Source organism: Macaca thibetana, chromosome 8 (assembly GCF_024542745.1).
Source record: "Macaca thibetana thibetana isolate TM-01 chromosome 8, ASM2454274v1, whole genome shotgun sequence".
NCBI classification, from domain to species: Eukaryota; Metazoa; Chordata; class Mammalia; order Primates; family Cercopithecidae; genus Macaca; species Macaca thibetana.
This window is the reverse complement of record NC_065585.1, coordinates 47,285,127-47,305,761: the sequence shown is the minus strand read 5'-3', so window position 1 is coordinate 47,305,761 and position 20,635 is coordinate 47,285,127. Positions and strand designations below refer to the sequence as shown.

The 20,635-nt window shown below is 44.6% G+C and overlaps 2 protein-coding genes and 1 pseudogene across 3 annotated transcripts in view; all 3 read left to right on the top strand.

Annotated features, from left to right (window-relative positions):
* Positions 1 to 16,216, top strand: part of LAPTM4B (lysosomal protein transmembrane 4 beta) — a 70,214-nt gene extending 53,998 nt beyond the window's left edge. The window contains exon 7 of the mRNA XM_050800543.1: positions 15,001 to 16,216. Coding sequence (XP_050656500.1) covers positions 15,001 to 15,078 — 78 coding nt within the window. The 3' untranslated portion in view covers positions 15,079 to 16,216. The remainder of the gene's footprint in view (positions 1 to 15,000) is intronic.
* ERICH5 (glutamate rich 5) overlaps positions 1 to 20,635 on the top strand; it is a 700,842-nt gene that overhangs the window by 445,669 nt on the left and 234,538 nt on the right. The gene's annotated exons all lie outside the window — the stretch shown is intronic.
* On the top strand, positions 943 to 9,963 carry LOC126960838 (ATP synthase subunit a-like; annotated as a pseudogene). Its single transcript, XR_007728118.1, has one exon. The product of XR_007728118.1 is annotated as an ATP synthase subunit a-like (transcript).

Below are 20,635 nucleotides of genomic sequence, written 5' to 3'. Positions count from 1 at the left end.
GTTTTTACCACGTTGGCCAGCTGGTCTCAAACTCCTGACCTCAGGTGATTCCCCCCACCTCAGCCACCCAAAGCACTCCTGCCACTTTTATTTTTTTTTATTTTTTTCTTTTTGAGACAGAGTCTCGCTGCGTCACCCAGGCTGGAGTGCAGTGGCCGGATCTCAGCTCACTGCAAGCTCCACCTCCCGGGTTCACGCCATTCTCCTGCCTCAGCCTCCCGCATAGCTGGGACTACAGGCGCCCGCCACCATGCCCGGCTAATTTTTTGTATTTTTTAGTAGAGACGGGGTTTCACTGGGTTAGCCAGGATGGTCTCGATCTCCTGACCTCATGATCCGCCCATCTCGGCCTCCCAAAGTGCTGGGATTACAGGCTTGAGCCACCGCACCCGGCTCCTGCCACTTTTAAAAGCAGGTTATTACTTCCTAGTATAGTTTGGATATGGTTAGAAACAAGTTCTTGACTGCATAAAGAGTTCTGTTTTTTTTTTCCCTTCATAAAAGTCATAATTAACTTTCCAAAATGGTTTGAAGAAGGCTTTGCCTAAGAGTAGTTACTACATTGGCTATTAATTTAGCATCCCTTTCAGTCCTGTGCACACCACATTCAGGTACATTAAAAGTGGCTCACAGCGGCCGGGCGCGGTGGCTCAAGCCTGTAATCCCAGCACTTTGGGAGGCCGAGACGGGCGGATCACAAGGTCAGGAGATCGAGACCATCCTGGCTGACACGGTGAAACCCCGTCTCTACTAAAAATACAAAAAATTAGCCGGGCGCGGTGGCGGGCGCCTGTAGTCCCAGCTACTCAGGAGGCTGAGGCAGGAGAATGGCGGGAACCCGGGAGGCGGAGCTTGCAGTGAGCCGAGATCGCGCCACTGCACTCCAGCCTGGGCAACAGCGTGAGACTCCGTCTCAAAAAAAAAAAAAAAAAAAAAAAAAGTGGCTCACAGCAAAACAGAGCTTTACCACTGTCATCTGCATAAATGAACCAGAGGGCCCCGGGGACAGTGATGGAGGAGGAGGAGAGAAAGAAGATTCTTCAGGAATTGGACTGGAAGAATTTGAAACTCTAGCCTGTCATTATTGGCTTTCAGCTTTCTTGCCTACTAAGTTTAGAAGAGAGATCTTATTACTAATATCTCAATTTTAGTTATCACTTTTCCCTTATAATTTAGTAATTTATATAATCTCTCCAAGCATTTTCTTTTCTTTTGATTTTAAAAGCCCAAAACAAAAGTGACAGGTTGATATGGAATAGATTTGGTAAACTCCCAAATAAGCTGAGAGAACACTAGGAGACTATTTCCAGAGGCAGGGTTAGAGGCAGTGAAGGTCTGGCCCAGGGCAGGAGTGCCAGGAGTGAGGCCGGCAGACGGGAGAACTGTCGGAGGTAGTTAAAAGTAGATCATTGAGGGAACTGGCATGACAGGAGCTCTCTTGTATGTGACTATCACTTAATGTAACGTATACAATCACGCACTTGCAGGGTAGGGTAACACCTTGAAACGTCATCTGGCCCAGCCACCTTTTGATGCCCTCATCTCCTCAACAGTGTGCCCACTGGTACCATCCGGTGAGGGTTGAGTGAGTGCATTGATGCTCTACTCCTCTCTTCATCTCTTAGATCTCCCTACTTTAGTGTTTGTATCGTAGGTTTCTCTGCAGACATGTGGCAGTTGCTGCCCACCAGGCCTGTGCTGAGTGCTTTACATAGATTAGCTCAATCACACAAGAGTCCTTCATGTACTAGGTCCTATTAGTTCCTGTGTTGCAAAAGAGGAAACTGAGGCACCAAGAGGGTAACTCCCGAGGTCACCCTGCTGGTTGAGTGGCAGGAGGGGGACTACAACCTGATCAGCCTGGCTGCAGGCTGTTCTGACCCACTCACCTCCTCCTAACTGTTGTCCAGTTGTGACGGCAGCTGGGGCCATGTGTTCACACCACAGCTGTATTGCCCTGGGCCAATACCCCTGGGCTGTATCACCCAGGATGAGGAGTGAAACATGGATACTTTTTCATTCAGACAGTTCTTCTCGCGTACAGTCACAAACTTTAAAAGCAGTGGGATTTTCTGGTTTGTTGTTTGTTTGCTAGTTTTTACCTTTTCACACAGTGGAAGGGAGGGGTGGGTGACTCAGGGAAAAGAGGTGGAAGAAAAAGAAAGGTTAAAAGTAAATTTTGCATACCAGGGCAGCTGCCTTATCTATATAATTGTGCTACACAGTCCTGCTTCCCATACCCCAGTCTCTGCATTCTCCTGATACTGTCATACGTGGACACAGCGTCAGATAGACTTCTCTGTTAGTTCCAATATCAAAGCATCATGGGTGAGATTGGACTACATGCTCCTGAGATTTTTCTCCCAAAACCTTTTCCTTGGCTGTAATTCTGAGGTTCAGTCTGACAGTATGTGACATTAACTCGGCTCCTATTTCTTTCCTTCTGCATAATAATATTCTTCCAACAATAAAATTTTAAATGTCCTGGTCTGCTGGAAATTGTCTCTGAGCCATATAACTTTCCAGTTATTTCATCCCAGAACAACATTTGAGAAAACTACATAAGCGCTCCTAAACTTTAGGAGGCTTTGCATCTGGGGGATCTCAGAGTGTGTTCGAGAGGACATCTAGAGCAGTCAGATTAACACATGGATGTTTGAAACCTAAAGTTCTGCAAGCTTCAAACCAACCTAGTTTTCGTTGTGAACCATTTTACTATAAAACACACACACACAACTTATTTAATAACGTGCCTCAGAGTCCATATTGATTTTACTCTAGGGACAAATGAGGCATGGAATTTTATATTTTTACATTTTAGGAAAGGTGTCTGGGAATGTATTTCCCTTTCCATTATTGCAAGGGAGGTGGCAGGGAAGGATGTGGGCTGGTGGAGGCAGGTGAAATGCGAATCTGAGATCCAAAGTTATGAGCAGTCCCTGCATCCCTCCTTTTCCAGCCCACTTTCTGCAGCAGCAGCTGGGCGTGGTGGGATTGGAGCCCCCGGAACGGTTGTTGTCATGAAGGAGATGTGTACAGTAGGTGGCGTAGCACATTCAGGCTTCGGGAACATGGAGAGGCAGCTGCTGAGATGTCTTTCTTTGATAGGGTTACCGAGGTGATAGCACACTGCTTATTCCATTTCCTCAATGTTTAAATATCCAGTATTTACTTAACTATTATAAATACTTAAGTGTGTAGAACCATTTTAACTTTCAGTTTGGGCCACTGTATTGGTATTTTATAATTTTTGGACCCAACTGAAAATATTTGCGATGTGAATGCCCACATGGTTTTTCCAGTTACTCGCAGAGGTTCATAATTCACTTATCTCCCCTTTCCTGTTTGGCTTAAGTAAAGGAATCTCACATCACAACAGGCAAATGTGGTGTGACCAGTATAAGATAAATATTTGATGTAAACACTGCATATTTTAAACAAGATGCATTATAGGTGATTGGTTTTACATGGTGGAAAAGAAAACATATTTTGGCTACTTGGGAGTAACTGGAATGGGCCTTTGGAAGACTTAAGTGTCCTTAAATAATGAGATTGCTGGCTGGGTGCGGTGACTCACGCCTGTAATCCCAGCACTTTGGGAGGCTGAGACGGGTGGATCATCTGAGGTCGGGAGTTCAAGACCAGCCTGACCAACATGGAGAAACCCCGTCTCTACTAAAACTACAAAAATTAGCCAGGCATGGTGGCGCGTACCTGTAATCCCAGCTACTTGAGAGGCTGAGGCAGGAGAATCGTTTGAACTCGGGAGGCAGAGGTTGCAGTGAGCTAAGATCACGCCATTGCACTCCAGTCTGGGCAAAAAGAGCGAAACTGCGTCTCAAAAAAAAAAAAAAAAAAAAAAGAGATTGCTTAGGGACTGTACTTTCTCATCTGACATCACATCTTCCAAGGTCACAATTGAGGGCAGTGCTTTTCCGTAGTGCAGGCAAAGGCAAACTTTTTCTGTGAAGGGCTAGACAGTAAATATTTCAGGCTTTGGTTCGACTTTGCTGATGAAGCTGAAAAGCAACTGTAGACAGTATACATGAATGAATGTGCCTAGGTCCTGATAAAGCTTTACTTCGGGACACTGAATTTTGAATTTCAAATGATTTTCACATGTTGCAAGACATTTTTCTTTTTAATTTTTTTTCCTTCAACCATGAAATGACATTTAAAAAGTACTTAGCTCCCAGGCCATACAGTAGAACGGTGACAGGCCCTATTTGGCCCACATAGTTTACCAACCCCAGCCTTACTAGAAATTTAGGCTGAGTTTTCTAGGCAGCTGTAGGACAGTTATCTGAAACATTCCAGATTGTTCAGTAGCCCCTGCTTTTGGCTTGGATAGATCTGAATTGAACGATTCCCTCCTGCAAGAGGGTCAGCAAACAGGAATACCTAATCTTTGTTTTTTGTTGTTGTTGTTTTGAGTCTTGCTCTGTTGCCCAGGCTGGAGTGCAGTGGTGCGATCTCAGCTCACTTATAAGCTCCGCCTCCTTGGTTCAAGCATTTCTTCTGCCTCAGCCTCCCAAGTAGCTGGGACTACAGGCGCTCGCCACCACACCCGGCTAATTTTTGTATTTTTAGTAGAGACAGAGTTTCACCATATTGGCCAGGCTTGTTTCTAACTCCTCACCTTGTGATCTGCCCTCCTTGGCCTCCCAAAGTGCTGGGATTACAGGCACGAGTCACTGCGCCCAGCCTAATCTTTGGGGTTTTTGTAAGGATATCTTTTTCCTGCAAACGTTTTAGTGCTCCCTTATGTAATTTTTTTTTTTTTTTTTTTTTTTTAAAGATAAGAGTCTCGCTCTCTCACACAGGCTGGAGTGTGGTGGTGCGATCTTGACTCACTGCAACCTCCGCCTCCTGGGTTCAAGCAATTCCCATGCCTCAGCTTCCTCAGTAGCTGAGACTACAGGCATATGCCACCACACCCGGCTAAATTTTCTATTTTGTATTTAGAGACGAGGTTTCACCATCTTGGCCAGGCTGGTCTCTAACTTTTGACCTCAAGTAATTTGCCCGGCTCGGCCTCCCAAAGTGTTAGGATTACAGGTGTGAGCCACCGTGCCTGGCCCTTATGTAATATCTAAATCAAAATTTATATTTGGCTGGGCGCTGTGGCTCATGCCTGTAATCCCAGCACTTTGGGAGGCTGAAGCAGGCGGATCATGACGTCAGGAGATCGAGACCATCCTGGCCAACATGGTGAAACCCTGTCTCTACTAAAATACAAAAAATTAGCTGGCCATGGTGGTGTGCGCTTGTAGTCCCAGCTACTCAGGAGGCTGAGACAAGGGAGTCACTTGAACCTGGGGGGCGGAGATTGCAGTGAGCCGAGATTGCGCCACTGGACTCCAGCCTGGTGACAGAGTGAGACTCCATTTCAAGAAAACCCACAAAAAACAAAACAACAACAACAAAAAACCCAAAACTTATGTTTATCAAACTATAGTGGAAAATAAGTCATCTGCTGTCTGGGCGTGGTGGCTCACACCTGTAATCCCAGCACTTTGGGAGGCTGAAGTGGACAGATGAGCTGAGGTCAGGAGTTTGAGACCAGCCTGGCCAACATGGTGAAACTCTGTCTCTACTAGAAATACAAAAATTAGCCTGGCATGGTGGTGGGCACATGTAATGCCAGCTACTTGGGAGGCCAAGGCAGGAGAATGTCTTGAACCCAGAAGGCGGAGGTTGCAGTGAGCCAAGATTGCGCCGTTGCACTCCAGCCTGGGCAACAAGAGCGAAACTCCATCTCAAATAAATAAATAAATAGCTTACAAAACAGTTGCTAAAGTCTTGAATAGTAGCTGAAGCTGTTATTTATATACAGTATTACCTGCTGTCATTTATACAAAGATCCATTCTATAAATTCCTATTTTAGTTTACTACCAGAAAAGAAACTGACACCTTCTCCTCTTTCCCTTTTTGTCTATCTGTGTATGTAGAAATAAAAACCTTATAACCCAATAAATTTCCATTTTGCCTTACTTCTGGGTGATTTTAACACTCAGTTGTCTTATTTTGCATGATGATTTTGGGGGGGGGGGCGTGGGATGGGGAGAGGGGGTCTCTGTCATACTGGCTGGAGTGCAGTGGCATGATCATGGCTCACTATAGCCTCAACCCTCCAGGGCTCAAGTGATGCTCCCACCCCAGTCTCCCAAGTAGCTGGGATTACATGCACGTACCACCACACCCAGCTAATTTTTCTTTTTTGTTGTTGTTGAGATGGGGTCTTGCTATGTTGGCTAGGCTGGTCCTGAACTCCTGGGCTCAAACAATCTGCCTACCTTGGCCTCCCAAAGTGCTGGGATTACAGGTGTGAACTTCTGCATCCAGCCACTGCTGTTCTAATATTATAACTCATTTCTCAGCCAAAGAAGTTCAGCAGTGAGCTCATGCTCATGGAATTCACTGATTAACATGTTCCCACCATCCTGAAACAGCTGGCATCCTAGTTCTCTGGTTTCCATTGGGGTTTTGGGTGCTTGCTTCTAGATTACGTCTCAATGTGGAGGTGGGTTTCACAAGACCGGAAGACTTCTGTCTGCAAACATGTCAGCTCCAAAGAAATGACTTCAAACAGCACGGTACTCCCCCTTACTTTACTTAGGGTCTATAGTGCACGTGTTCAGGCCCTGCTGCCCTTCCTTGTGTTGAAAGTCGCCTCTTTGACAAGTTGGGTTGTTTCCCAGGCCCTTGCAGAAGCTCATAGGTAAAAGCTTACAACTCACCTGCCAACTGGGAAGGCCGAAGGAATGGGTTGTCTTCACCCGCCCACATCCTCAGGCTGAAAGCTTCCCCATGATGACTGACTTCCTCTTTCCATTTTGACTGCCATGATTATCTTTTTATTTTTAAAATGTTGCTTTTAACACCATATTACACACACATCCCTAATAATCATAGAATCAAAAGGTTTGTTTTTTAATGGTCCCATCACTCCCTCCCCCATCCTCTACTTTTTCACCCCAGCAGAAAACACTCTCAGCTCTTTCACTCATTTCTTCTGTACTTAGCTTCATATTTAAAAATAATAGTCTGCTTTGCTAGTTGCTGATGATCAGTGTGAGATGCCTTTTGAATAGGATGTAACTCTCATTCTTCCTCCCCATTTTCTCTGCTGCTTTATCAGCTATACGGCCAGGCGTCTATTACGGACAGTGCTCAGAAATCTGTGGAGCCAACCATAGTTTTATACCTATTGTTCTAGAACTAATTTCACTAAAAATCTTCAAAATAGGGCCTGTATTCACGCTATAGATCTACAGTACCTTCATCCCATATGTCTACTGCACCTTCACCTCTAAGCCCACTGTGAACTCTCTCCATAGATCCACTGTACAGCTGCCCCAGCATTAACCTTTTAAGTTAAAGAATGAGAGAAATAATATCTCTCTGCAGTGAGATGCCTTAACTAGATCCCTCCACATGACCTGCTATTATTGTATCCATGCTCTTTACACTATTCCTCATCATTCAACTAAAACTATTAAGCACAAATTATCATCTACCTACCTCACCAAAAATAATTGATATACAAAATCATGACAGCCCTTGAGAATCAAAATGAACAAAAATCTACTTACCCCATTTATTGCCCCGACAATTTTAGGCCTATGTGCTGTAGTACCAATCATTTTATTCGCCTCCCTACTAATTCCAACTTCCAAACACCTTATCAGTAACCGACTAATCACTACTCAGCAATGACGAATTCAACTTACCCTAAAACAAATAATGATAATTCATAATGTCAAAGGACTAACCTGATCCCTTATACTAACATCCCTAATTATCTTTATTACCACAACAAACCTCCTCAGACTCTCACCCCATTCATTTACACCAACTACCCAATTATCCATAAATCTAGCCATAGCAATCCCTCTATGAACAAACACAGTAATTACAGGCCTTGGCTTTAAAACTAAAATCTCTTTGGCTCACTTTTTGCCACAAGGCACACCCATACCCCTTATCCCTGTACTAGTAATCATTGAAACCATTAGCCTATTTATCCAACCACTAGCCTTGGCTGTACACCTAACTGCCAATATCACAGCAGGCCACCTACTCATACACTTGATTGGAACTGCCACACTAGCAACTGTCAACCATTAATCTCCCCACAACTTCAATTATCTTTATAATCCTAATCCTACTAACCACCCTGGAGATCGCCGTTGCCCTAATTCAAGCCTATGTCTTACATTCTTACTAAGCCTCTACTTACATGACAATACCTAATGACCCACAAATCGCACGCCTACCACATAGTTAAACCCAGCCCCTGACCACTAACAGGGGCCCTCTCAGCCCTCCTGATAATATCCGGCCTGGCCGTGTGATTTCACTTCTACTCTACCACCCTACTAACACTAGGCCTATTGACTAACACACTGACCATATACCAATGAAGATGTGACATTGTTCAAGAAAGTACGTACCAAGGCCATCACATAACACCTGTCCAAAAAGGCCTCCGCTACGGAATAATTTTATTTATCATCTCAGAAATCTTTGCTGGAAACTTCTGAGCATTTTATCACTCTAGCCCAGTTCCCACTCCACAACTAGGAGGACGTTGACCCCCAACAGGCATTACTCCTCTAAACCCCCTAGAAGTACCACTCTTAAACACGTCCATATTGCTTGCATCAGGAGTTTCAATTACTTGAGCTTATCACAGTTGAATCGAAAACAAACAATTCAAGCACTACTTATTAGAATTTTACTGGGTATCTACTGCACCCTCCTACAAATCTCAGAATACTTTGAAGCACCCTTTACTATTTCCAATGGAGTTTATGGTTCAACATTTTTTATAGCCACAGGCTTTCACGGACTTCATGTTATCATTGGATCAACATTCCTTATCACCTGCCTTATCCGCCAATTATTTTATCACTTTACATCCAACCACCATTTTGGCTTCGAAGCCACCACCTGATAATGACATTTTGTAGATGTAGTGTGATAATTCCTATATATTTCTATCTACTGATGAGGATCTTACTCTTTTAGTATATAAATAGTACCGTTGACTTCCAGTCAGCTAGTTTCGACAGCATTCGAAAAAGAGTAATTAGCCTAACATTAGCCTTAACAATCAACACCCTACTAGCCCTACTACTAGTAACTATTACATTTTGACCACCGCAACTCAACACTTACATAGAAAAATCCAACCCTTATGAGTGTGGGTTCGATCCACTATCTTCCGCCCGCCCTCCCTCCCTCCCTCCCTCCCTTCCTTCCTCCCTCCCTTTCAATCTTCCTCTGTCACCTAGGTTGGAGTGCAGTGGTACAATCATGGTTCACTGCAGCCTCAACCCCTTGGGTTCAAACAGTCCTCCCACCTCAGCCTCCTAAGGCTAATTTTTGTATTTTTTGTAGAGACAGGGTCTTCCAAAAACAATCCTCCCACCTCAGCCTCCTAAGGCTAATTTTTGTATTTTTTGTAGAGACAGGGTCTTGCTATGTTGTCCACACTGTTCTGGAACTCCTGAACTCAAGCAGTCCTCCTGCTTTGGTTTCCAAAAGTGTTGGAGTTACAGGTGTGAGCCACCACACCAACACAATCATATCTTTTAACGTTTTGTGATATATTTTTATGAATGTCTGAAGACTCTTGTGTAATTTATACTTCATACTTTGGGGAATGTAATGCTAGCAACTATAGAATTCCAAAGAAGCCTTTAGTGACTTAACTAATATTACAGTAAAAGTCCAGTTCTAACCTTAGTATCCAAATATTTTCCTTCCTTCCTTCCTTCCTTCCTTCCTCCCTCCTTCCTTCCTTCCTTCCTTCCTCCCTTCCTCCCTTCCTCCCTTCCTCCCTTCCTCCCTTCCTCCCTTCTTCCCTTCCTCCCTTCCTCCCTTCCTCCCTCCCTCCCTCCTTTCCTTCCTTTTTTTTGGATGGAGTTTCGCTCTTGTTGCCCAAGCTGGAGTGCAGTGGCGTGATCTCAGCTCACCACAACTGCCACTTCCCGGGTTCAAGCAATCCTCCTGCGTCAGCCTCCCAAGTAGCTGGGATTACAGGCATGCGCCACCACGCCTGGCTAATTTTGTATTTTTAGTAGAAACAGGGTTTCTTCATGTTGGTCAGGCTGGTCTCGAACTGTCTACCTCAGGTGATCCGCCCGCCTCAGCCTCCCAAACTACTAGAATTACAGCGTGAGCCACTCTGCTGGGCCTAAATATTTTCTGTTTTTACCAATGAGTAGTTCTTCCTTCCTGAGCATTTTGTCATTTATTATTATTTGATGGAGTGAATTCGTTTTCCCAAAAATGCTTTAAAATTTAAATAGAGATGGAGTCTTGCTATTTTGCCCAGGGTGGTCTCAAACTCATGGGTTCAAACATTCATCCACCTCACTCAACTTCCCAGACTGTTGGGATTATACGCATGAGCCACTGTACCCAGCCAGTTTCCCCAAATTATTAATGTCTTGTGGATTTTGGCCTAGTTGGAATCACTTTTATTCTAGGATGTCAGATTTTGCAACCTTTGATTTATTTCTCCCCACAACTGTTCTATATGTTGATGTAGCTAAGAAGAATGAAGTTACCTGTGGTAACACTCTGAATCTTTGTTGAGTTGAATTGGAATGAATGATGAGTTTCTTTCCCACCAGTAGGCTGTCACCTCGCATAACAACTTCAATAGAAGAGACATTACATATAGACAGAGGAGAATCTTCCTAAAGAACTTCTGAGGGCATTAGGGGGATTTTTCTTCTGTGTGGAAGAGAGTTCCACTGTCATCCAGCCGTTCCGGAGCTGAACTCATGTTAAAACCAACTCCAAGAAACTGAACTTAAATTAGAATTTGGTTGTATTAAGCATTGCTTGACCTAAAGCAGTCTGTGGTTGTGGTTTTAAACTCATGAGTATGTTTATCTAGATGGTCCTTGAGTAGCTGCTGCTTGTCAGGAAGTGACTTCAGAAGTAGGGCATGACCTATATTCTTAATTCTCAGAGATTATTTTTGATCATTCATTGTGAATGGTTAAATTTTTAAAAACAAAGAGTGGTTTTAACTAACACCAGCTTCCACAAATGTCAAAATAATAGAGTTGTCACCAGTTTTGTTATATGGCACCTTAATGGGCACATTCTGTGTTCATTGATCCTGTAGTTATTTTCTCAGATTTTGGAGTACTTGACTGATCCTTGTAGAAAAGAAAAATAGCAAGTGTTTGTAGTGAATAGACTGCAGTAGAAACTGTGGCAATGCTTCCTTCACCAGCCCTTCCTTTAAATCGTCAATAATATCAGCAGCACTTAGATAAAAAGATGATATTGCCCCTATAAGGATTTAAAACCAATGCCATGTGGGGAACCTTTGAAAGTAGTCCAAAGGCGTCATCTGGAGAATATTTTGCAATCAGTATTTAGTATGTGTTGAAGGAAAAGTGAAAACAAGGGAGGTTGTCAGAAACTTTAATGAAAGGAGAAATTCTTCTCCAAGTATCTTAAGCTTTGGATTAAAGGTCCAAGGCCATAGAATATTTGAAAGAAAAGACTATCAGGATGTTAAAGTACTGACTGGCTAGCCATGGTGGCTTATACCTATAATCCCTGTGCTTTGGGAGGCTGAGGCAGGTGGATCACCTGAGGGCAGAAGTTCGGGACCAGCCTGGCCAACGTGGTGAAACCCCATCTCTGCTAAAACTAAGAATTAGCTGGGTGTGGTGGCACATGCCTGTAATCCCAGCTACTTGGGAGGCTGAGGCAGGAGAATTACTTGAACCCAGGAGGCGGAGATTGCAGTCAGTCAAGATCGTGCTGCTGCAGTCCAGCCTGGGTGACAGAGCAAGACTCTGTCTCAAAAAAAAAAAAAAAAAAAAAAAAAAAAAAAAAAAACCAAATATGTTGTAGCGTTGATTTAAAATGAAACTTTAAAATGAGTTTGAAGATGAATAATAAGAAATAGTGACAGACTGCCAAATGTAATGTGAAAGTTTTATTTTGACAAACAAAAGGCAGATTTGCAGCACCATTTTTTTTTCAAGAATATTTTATGTTAATCTGTGAACATTTTGCAGATTTTGATTTGAATATTGTGTTTTGCTCAGAAAAAAATGGTGGCTGTGATAGCTGATTTTTACCTTTGACGTAGCTCTACAGGTCGGGCACAGTGGCTCATGCCTGTAATCCCAACACTTTGGGAGGCTGAGGTGGGAGGATCACTTGAGGCCAGGAGTTCTAGACTAGCCTGGGCAACGTGGCAAGACCCCATCTCTAGGTTTTAAACATTTAAGTAGCTCTACCGTGATTTAGGATAATTTATCTAAAGATAAGTATATGAATCAGTTAATTGTTTAATGCAGTGGTGGGGCATTGTGTTGAAGCTCAGTCATGCTAAAATTTAATATTTCCGGTGCTGGTCACAGCTGTTTCCACTTGTTATAAGTTGCTGTATCTAATGCACACACACATATGTGCGCTGGGGGCTCAGTCCTAAAGTCCAATATGCACACGCAGAGAAGACAGCTGTTGCTTTGTTTTAGAGAATACTTTTTTCTTCCTGCAGCTCAAGCAGACACTTGTGGAATTGCTAGTGGAGATGCTGTTGTTAGATACTGGCTAGAACTTGTCAAGGTCGACCATGAGGCTCTCTTCATGTGCTGACCCTTGCCTATCTTTCCAACTTCATTCATCTCTGCAACATTCTCCCTTCGGTGTTCAATGCAGTGAACCCCTTGCAGTTTCCAGAAAGTGCCCTGTGGCCTGCTTCTCTCTTAACTCCCTACTGGAATGTCATCCTCTTTACTGCACGCCTGGTCATCCTACTGAGAGGCCTTCCTTGACTCCCCGGCTTAAATTGGTTGTCCTTGTCTGTCCTTTCCTATCTTGTCTACATCCACACATTGCTCATGTTGAGTTTTACCTGTGTCTGCCTTCTGCTAGACTGCAGGCCCCTGAACAGACATGTTTTCAGGTTTGAGTCGCTGTGACTGAGTGCCCTGGACACCTAGGTGCTCAGTGGGTGCTGGTTTGTCGGACCTGGTTTCCTGCTGTGCTTCCTGGCCTCAGGCGTGTGTTCTGTACTGAGTGTATCTTGCCTACTCCATTCCTTTTCCACGTGGGCAACGCTGAACATTTGCTCCAGAGTCTGTGCCTTGAGTAATACCTGACATATATGAAGTATTTAGCACATAGGCAAAGTCACTACCTCTTTCAGGAACAAAGGCCGGGGAGCTGGCGGGCGCGACTCTGGCGCATTGCCTTTGCCTGTGTGTTGCTGGCCAGTTATCCGCTTCTTGCATCAGAGCTCCAGAGTCCCATTTAGCTTGAAGTGGGCTGGGCCTTGCACATACTCCTCCTTTACCTCCTGACCCTGTTTAGCCAGGCCTGTCGGGGGGGCACTGGAGGAGGAAAGCCCCTGCCCCCCGCCCGCCCCCGGTTCCTGTGTGCTTCTGCAGTGTTCAGGTCTTATTGGCAGTGCTCCCCAGGGCCCAGTGCAAGCAGAGACAGCGGCGGCAGCACCTCCTCATGACAGGCCTGCCAGCACCCCCTGCCTCTCAGGTGGTTTCCAGTGCGGGCAGTGGCTCCTGGGAACGGCTTCCCGCAGGCCCTTCTATGCACACTGGCCTCTACCTGGTTCAGCTGGAAGCTTCTTCACTGTTCATTGGGCTTCAGCCACACCCTCCCCAGCCGTGTCTCAGCCCAGCCCTGGGGACCTCTGTTCTAGCTTGTTCCTTCCTGAGTGCCCTCCTTCAATCTTCATATCCATTAGTGCTCTTTTCCCCCCATTAGTCAGTTCCCCGCTCCTCAGTCCCCTGTTAATAATTGTTCATTAAACTTTATTCACATCCCTGTGTGGCTTCTGTGTTCTGATTGGACCCTAGCCAGTACAGGTGCCCTCTGCCTAGGTGGCCGAAGGAACCATACAGGCTTTTCAGGGGCCTAAATGGCACCTCCATCACTCTGCAGACATCTGAGTTCCTGCTGTCAGATAGGCACTGGCCCAGCCTCGGGGAAGTGAGACTGGCTTCAGCCCTACAGAAGCCCCAAGACTGGGAGGAGAGAAGTAATGAAGTGTGTAGAGCTATAGAGGAGGGGTGTGTGTGTTGTGTGTGTGTACGCAATGTGACAAAATCTTGAAACAAACTTAAAATTTTAGTGTTGTTCTGGTAGGAGCTAAAGGGACAGATAAATGAAAATTAACAAAATTGATGAATACCGCTTTACCATAAATGATATTCCTGATAGAAAATCTAACCAAGTGTGGTTTCGTTTGTGAATAGTCTTTCCCTTTCCACAAATCACTTGAGGGGGGTGAGGTTTTATTTTGTCTTCTCATCTCTGAGCTTCTAAAGGGCAGGGACTGTCTTTTGTCTTAATTATCTTATACTCACAATGACTATTACGTACTAGATGCATAATAAATGTTAGTTTACTGAATGAAGGGTGATACAACTATTCTGTATTCCATTTTCTACTCCAAGAAAGCTGAAATCAGCCAGTGTGTAAACTGCCAACTCTCAGGTATCCTTATTTCATAGACACGGAAACTGATGTTAAGTAACTTACCCAAGGCTACGCTGATAAAATGTGACTGACCCAGGCTTTAAATCCAGGCTGATACCAAAAGCTTGGCATTTTCACTACACTTTGCAGTTCTCACCATGAGTGGTTACTGTAGTCAGTCAAGTCCTATTTGTGTGTGCACACGGACACACTCACCTAGGGGTCCTTTTTCCTCTTCAGAGCCCTCACCATTTCTTCTAGAGTCACCGACCTCTGGCCATCCAGGTACACATGGACAGGGTTAGAAAAACTCACGGCTTGAGAGTCGCTCTCCATTTGCTCCTTTAGGGATTCAAAAAGTCTTTTAATGAAGTGTATCCACTTGCTAGAAAATTGAACTTGGTACAAGTTGTGGAACATGTTTAGTTGCATAAAAGTTCAGTGAAAGCTAAACCTCAGGGAACGTACGTGCTCTTGAAACGCTAACTCTTGCCGTCCCTCTTTCTTCTCAGGTGCTGCTACCCCCGTATGATGATGCCACTGTGAATGGTGCTGCCAAGGAGCCGCCGCCACCTTACGTGTCTGCCTAAGCCTTCGAGTGGGCGGAGCTGAGGGCAGCAGCTTGACTTTGCAGACATCTGAGCAATAGTTCTGTTATTTCACTTTTGCGATGAGCTCTCTGAGCTTGTTTGTTGTTGAAATGCTACTTTTTAAAATTTAGATGTTAGGTTGAAAACTAGTTTTCAATATATGCTTTGCTAGAACACTGTGATAGATTAGCTGTGGAATTCTTCCTGTAGGATCGGGGATATAACGGGCTTCACTAACCTTCCCTAGGCACTGAAACTTCCCCCAAATCTGGTGGACCTAGAGTCAGATAAGTCTGCTTTTGTACCTGCTGGGCCCCAGTTGGGCAGTTAGTCACATTTTTTTCTCTCTGTTCCCTCTCATTTGAAAATGTAAAATAAAACCAAAAATAGATAACTTCTTCTTCAGCCATTCCAGCATAGAGAACAAAACCTTATGGAAACAGGAATGTCAATTGTGTAATGATTGTTCTAATTAGGTAAATAGAAGTCCTTACATTTGTGTTACAAGAATTCCCCCCACAACATCCTTTATGACTTAAGTTCAATGACAGTGTGTGTTTGGTGGTAAAGGATTTTCTTCATGGCCTGAATTAAGACCATTAGAAAGCACCAGGCCGTGGGAGCAGTGACCATCTGCTGACTGTTCTCATGGATCTTGTGTCCAGGGACATGGGGTGACGTGCCTCGTATGTGTTAAGAGGGTGGAACGGATGTGCTTGGCGCTGCGTGGGATCTGGTGCCCCTCTTCTGGATTTGCATCCCCACCCAGGGCCTGCTTTTACTAACCGTTCTGCCCTAGCTTGGTTCAAGGCGGTCATCCAACTGACTTGATCAAGTGGAATTGGGATGTATTTGATACACTTTTGCCTAACAGCATGGAAAAGGGTTTTCCTTTCCCTGCAAGCTACATCCTGCTACTTTGAACTTCCAAGTATGTCTAGTCACCTTTTAAAATGTAAAAGTTTTCAGAAAAATGAGGATTGTTTTCCTTGTATCGCTTTTTATCTTGACTACCTGAATTGCAAGGGATTTTTATATATTCATATGTTCCAAAGTCAGCAACTCTCCTGTAGGTTCATTATTGAATGTGCTGTAAATGAAGTATTTTGCAATTAAAATGAGGTTTGCTCACATCCAAGATGACCTTGTGACTCTGTGCTCATTGTGTCTGAGGACCTTTCCCTCCACATACGGCCAGGCAGATGCACCCAGTTCAGCCTAAGAAGTAGGCTTTATTGCTTGTTTTACACACAGTGGTGGGGTTTTTTTTGTTTTTTGTTTTTTGTCTTTTTTTGAGACAAAGTCTCGCTCTGTCGCCCAGGCTGGAGTGCAGTGAGCCCTCTGCCTCCTGGGTTCAAGCAATTCACTGCCTCAGCCTCCTGAGTAGCTGGGATTACAGGCACCCGCCACCATGCCTGGCTAATTTTTGTATTTTTAGTAGAGATGGGGTTTCACCATCTTGGCCAGACTGGTCTTGAACTCCTGACCTCATGATCCACCCACCTCAGCCTCCCAAAGTGCTGGGATTACAGGTGTGAGCCACCGCGCCCGGCCTACACACAGTGTTTTTAATATCCCAGTCCTGATAAAATCAGCATCTTAGGCCAAGAGGAATGGGGGTCAAACAGACTCGAGCTTCCAACGTTCCTAACCGTGTGTTCAGCTGTTTTGCATATGTTTGCTTTGTGTCCATAGTGTACTTTTAATAAGCAGTTAAGATTTTTGCTACAGTCCAAGGGAGATTAAAATAAGAGAGGTATGAAGGGGCATTTTTATCCCAAAGAATCAGCCTCAGTTATTTCTTTTGGTGTATCTCATTGGCATTCTTTATAAACTCTACGTAAGTAATTCTGTTTCTTAAGTAATTCTGTTTCTTGAAGCTTTATGTCTAGAAGATTGACACAAAGTGAAACACATGAGTTACTAGAAATGGAGAAGGTGCTGGGGGCAGTGGCTATAATCCCAGCACCTTGGAAGAACGAGGCAGGAGGATCGCTTGAGCCCAGAAGTTAGAGACCAGCCTGGGCAACATAGTGAGACTTCATCTCTGCAAAATTTAAAAATTAGCTGGGTACCATAGCATGTGCCTGTAGTCCCAGCTACTCAGGAGGCTGAGATGGGAGGATAACTTGAGCCCAGGAGGTTGAGGCTGCAGTGAACTGTGGCCATGATCATGCTACTTGCACTCCAGCCTGAAAGACAGACTGAGACCTTGTCTCAAAACTAAAATAATGGAAAAGCCCTATCAGATAGTTTCATGATCCCTGGGGAAGGGACATAGGAAATCACAGTTGCATGTTGTTCCCCATGATTTTTTTTTTTTTTTTTTTGAGATAGAGTCTCGCTCAGTCACCCAGGCTGGAGTGCAGTGGCGTGATCTCAGCTCATGGCAAGCTCCACTTCCCGGGTTCACGCCATTCTCCTGCCTCAGCCTCCCGAGTAGCGGGGACTACAGGCGCGTGCCACCATGCCCTGCTCATTTTTTGTATTTTTAGTAGAGATGGGGGTTTCACTGTGTTAGCCAGGTTGTTCTTGATCTCCTGACCTCTTGATCTGCCCGCCTCGGCCTCCCAAAGTGCTGGGATTACAGGCGTGAGCCACGGCGCCCCATGATTTTATAGCTCTTTGCCTAATTATTTTTGCAGTATAAAAAATGATACATGGTCAGGCAAGGCACAGTGATTCATGCCTATAATCCCAACATTTTGGGAGACCTCATCTGAGGTCAGGTGTTCGAGACCAGCCCAACCAGCCAACATGGGAAAACCTCATTTCTACTAAAAATACAAAAATTAACTGGGCATGGTGGTGCACACCTGTAATCTCAGCTCTTTGGGAGGCTGAGGCAGGAGAATAATTTGAGCTCAGAAGGTGGAGGTTGCAGTGAACTGAGATTGCACCACTGCACTCCAGCCTGGGCAACAGAGCAGACTCCATCTCCGGAATAAAAGAAAAATGATGCATGGTCAAATGGAAGGAAGTGCTGATTTTGAGAGTCACATAGTGTTCTTGGAGAGAAAACAAGACTGCTGATCTCATTCATGCAGCACTCAAGTAGCACCATAGACTCTGAGATATCCCTTTGTTCTCAAAGATCCCATATGCTGGCTTTTCCTGACTTGTTGCATAACCTAGGCTAAGGTCAAGAGCTGCCTCCATATTTACCTCTGCAGAGTAAGGAATTGTTCCCTTCTTGTCTCCACTATGGGAAGGTTGTGATGCTGGATTAAAATGACCTAGCAGAGCACATTACATGCCTTAGCAGTTACTGTATCTATTTGTCTCATTGCTAATCCAGATAAATACTTTTCAGTGTATTTCAAATCCATTTTGATATCTAGCCCCTTTCTCCTATTTTGTTGTCCACAGAGAAACAAGCAGTTACTCCTGCAGTTTTTCTTTTTTTTTTTTTTTTTTTTGAGACGGAGTCTCGCTCTGTCGCCCAGGCTGGAGTGCAGGGGCCGGATCTCAGCTCATTGCAAGCTCCGTCTCCCGGGTTCATGCCATTCTCCTGCCTCAGCCTCCCGAGTAGCTGGGACTACAGGCACCCGCCACCTCGCCCGGCTAGTTTTTTGTAGTTTTAGTAGAGACGGGGTTTCACTGTGTTCACCAGGATGGTCTCGATCTCCTGACCTCGTGATCCACCCGTCTCGGCCTCCCAAAGTGCTGGGATTACAGGCTTGAGCCACCGTGCCCGGCCACTCCTGCAGTTTTTCAAGTCTCTTTGCTGGGGCAGAAGAAAGAGGAAAGCATACACACCCTTTGACTTAAATTGTGGTCTGTCCACCCTAGAAACAGCTTCTGCTGAACAAGCTAGTCAGATTTCCAGGATGGCAAGTTATATAAAAGAGGCTTAAGGCCAATAGTCCCTCTCCTTCCTGCACCCTCTTCCTGCATGAATACTATGTGCGCCAGCTCCTCCAGAGGCTGGTATCCTTGTTCCTGCCCGCTTCCTTTCATCCTCAAGAATGCAAGAAATGGCCAGGCGCCGCGGCTCACACCTGTAATCTCAGCACTTGAGGAGGCTGAGGTGGGCGAATCACTTGAGGTCAGGAGTTTGAGACCAGCCTGGCCAACATGGTGAAACCCGTCTCTACTAAAAATAGAAAAATTAGCTGGGCATGATGGCATGCACCTGTGATCCCAGCTACTAGGGAGGCTGAGGCATGAGAATCACTTGAGCCGGGGAGGCTGAGGTTGCAGTGAGCCGAGATCATGCCACTGCACTCCAGCCTGGGATCAAAAAAATAGGAGGGAGGGAGGGAGGGAGGGAAAGAAACTTCCCCTACTCCGAGCCTTTCTGCCCCCTCCCCGTTTTTCACTCTAGCCCTTGAGAGAGAAGAAAGAAGAAAGAGGGAAAGAAAAGGAAGAAAGGAGGGAGGAAGGAAGAAACGGAGGGAAGAAGGGAGGGAAAAGGAAGAAAAAGAAATTTCCCCTTCTCCGAGCCTTTCTGCCCCCTCCCCATTTTTTACTCTAGTCCTAAACATATTTGTGTAGTTTGACTGCTTAACCAAACATTCCATTTGTCTTTCCTCTCTACCCTCAGTTCATTAACCAACAATACTGATTATAATATATACTGATTATAATGATCTCAATAGAGATCATTATAACTGTAACCATTACAGTTATAACCGTAACTGTATAAACTGTAACCATTAAAGTTTTCTCCATAGAGAGATGTATTACTGTATTTGAACTATTCATTTGAGGAAAATCTTGCTGTGTGAAGTGAGCTTTTTTTTTTTTTTTTGGTGACAGAGGAAAACTAATGAGACTATAAACACATATACTTTCTCTCTTTGATTTTTAGAGATGTGTTTAGGTTTTGCAGCCAGTCTGGAAACTGACTTAAATACCATTAAACTGCATTGGTGCTGGTCACGTGGGCAGTCTCGGGTTCTGGAGGGGAGAGGGCAGGTGTCTTGGCCAAGGTGTTGAAAGAGCAACTCATGCAAAAGAACTGCCAGCGGAAAGTGCAGGCTAAGGCTTTTCAAGGGTCCCTCTTCAGACCTAACAAACACCAAAAACAGTGCCCATGGCCCTTATAAAAGGGGCTTTTGGCAGCTCAGATACATGTGTTAAAAGGGAAGGAAAAAGGAGGATTGCAAGGATGTCTCCACACCCATGGAATCACTTAGTGTTTCTGTACCCTGGCCAAGTTTTCTGCCAAATGGCTCATGGTGTATGGAAACCAGCCAGATCTGCAACCTTCTGCCCAGAAGCCCACGCAGGCCTTCTGCTGACTAAAGTACCAAGACAGCAAGCAAGAAGCTGTGGCTTGGCCAACCCAGAAAAAGTTAAAGTCTTAGCACCATATACTCATCTATGTGACACTTACCAGCGAGAGCAGCTGATGCTTTAGAATGAAGAATTTGGCTTAAAAGAGCACAACAACAGACTCAAGTTTTGTTTTATTCCACCTAAAACTTAGATAAACTTTTAAAAAGTTTATTTAAACAACAAGATGCTTGGCTTGAAGGGAAAACTATCTAGATAGGATTCCTTTTTTAGAGTAATTTATTCCTACTTAAAGACAGATTGCCTTACTTGTAAC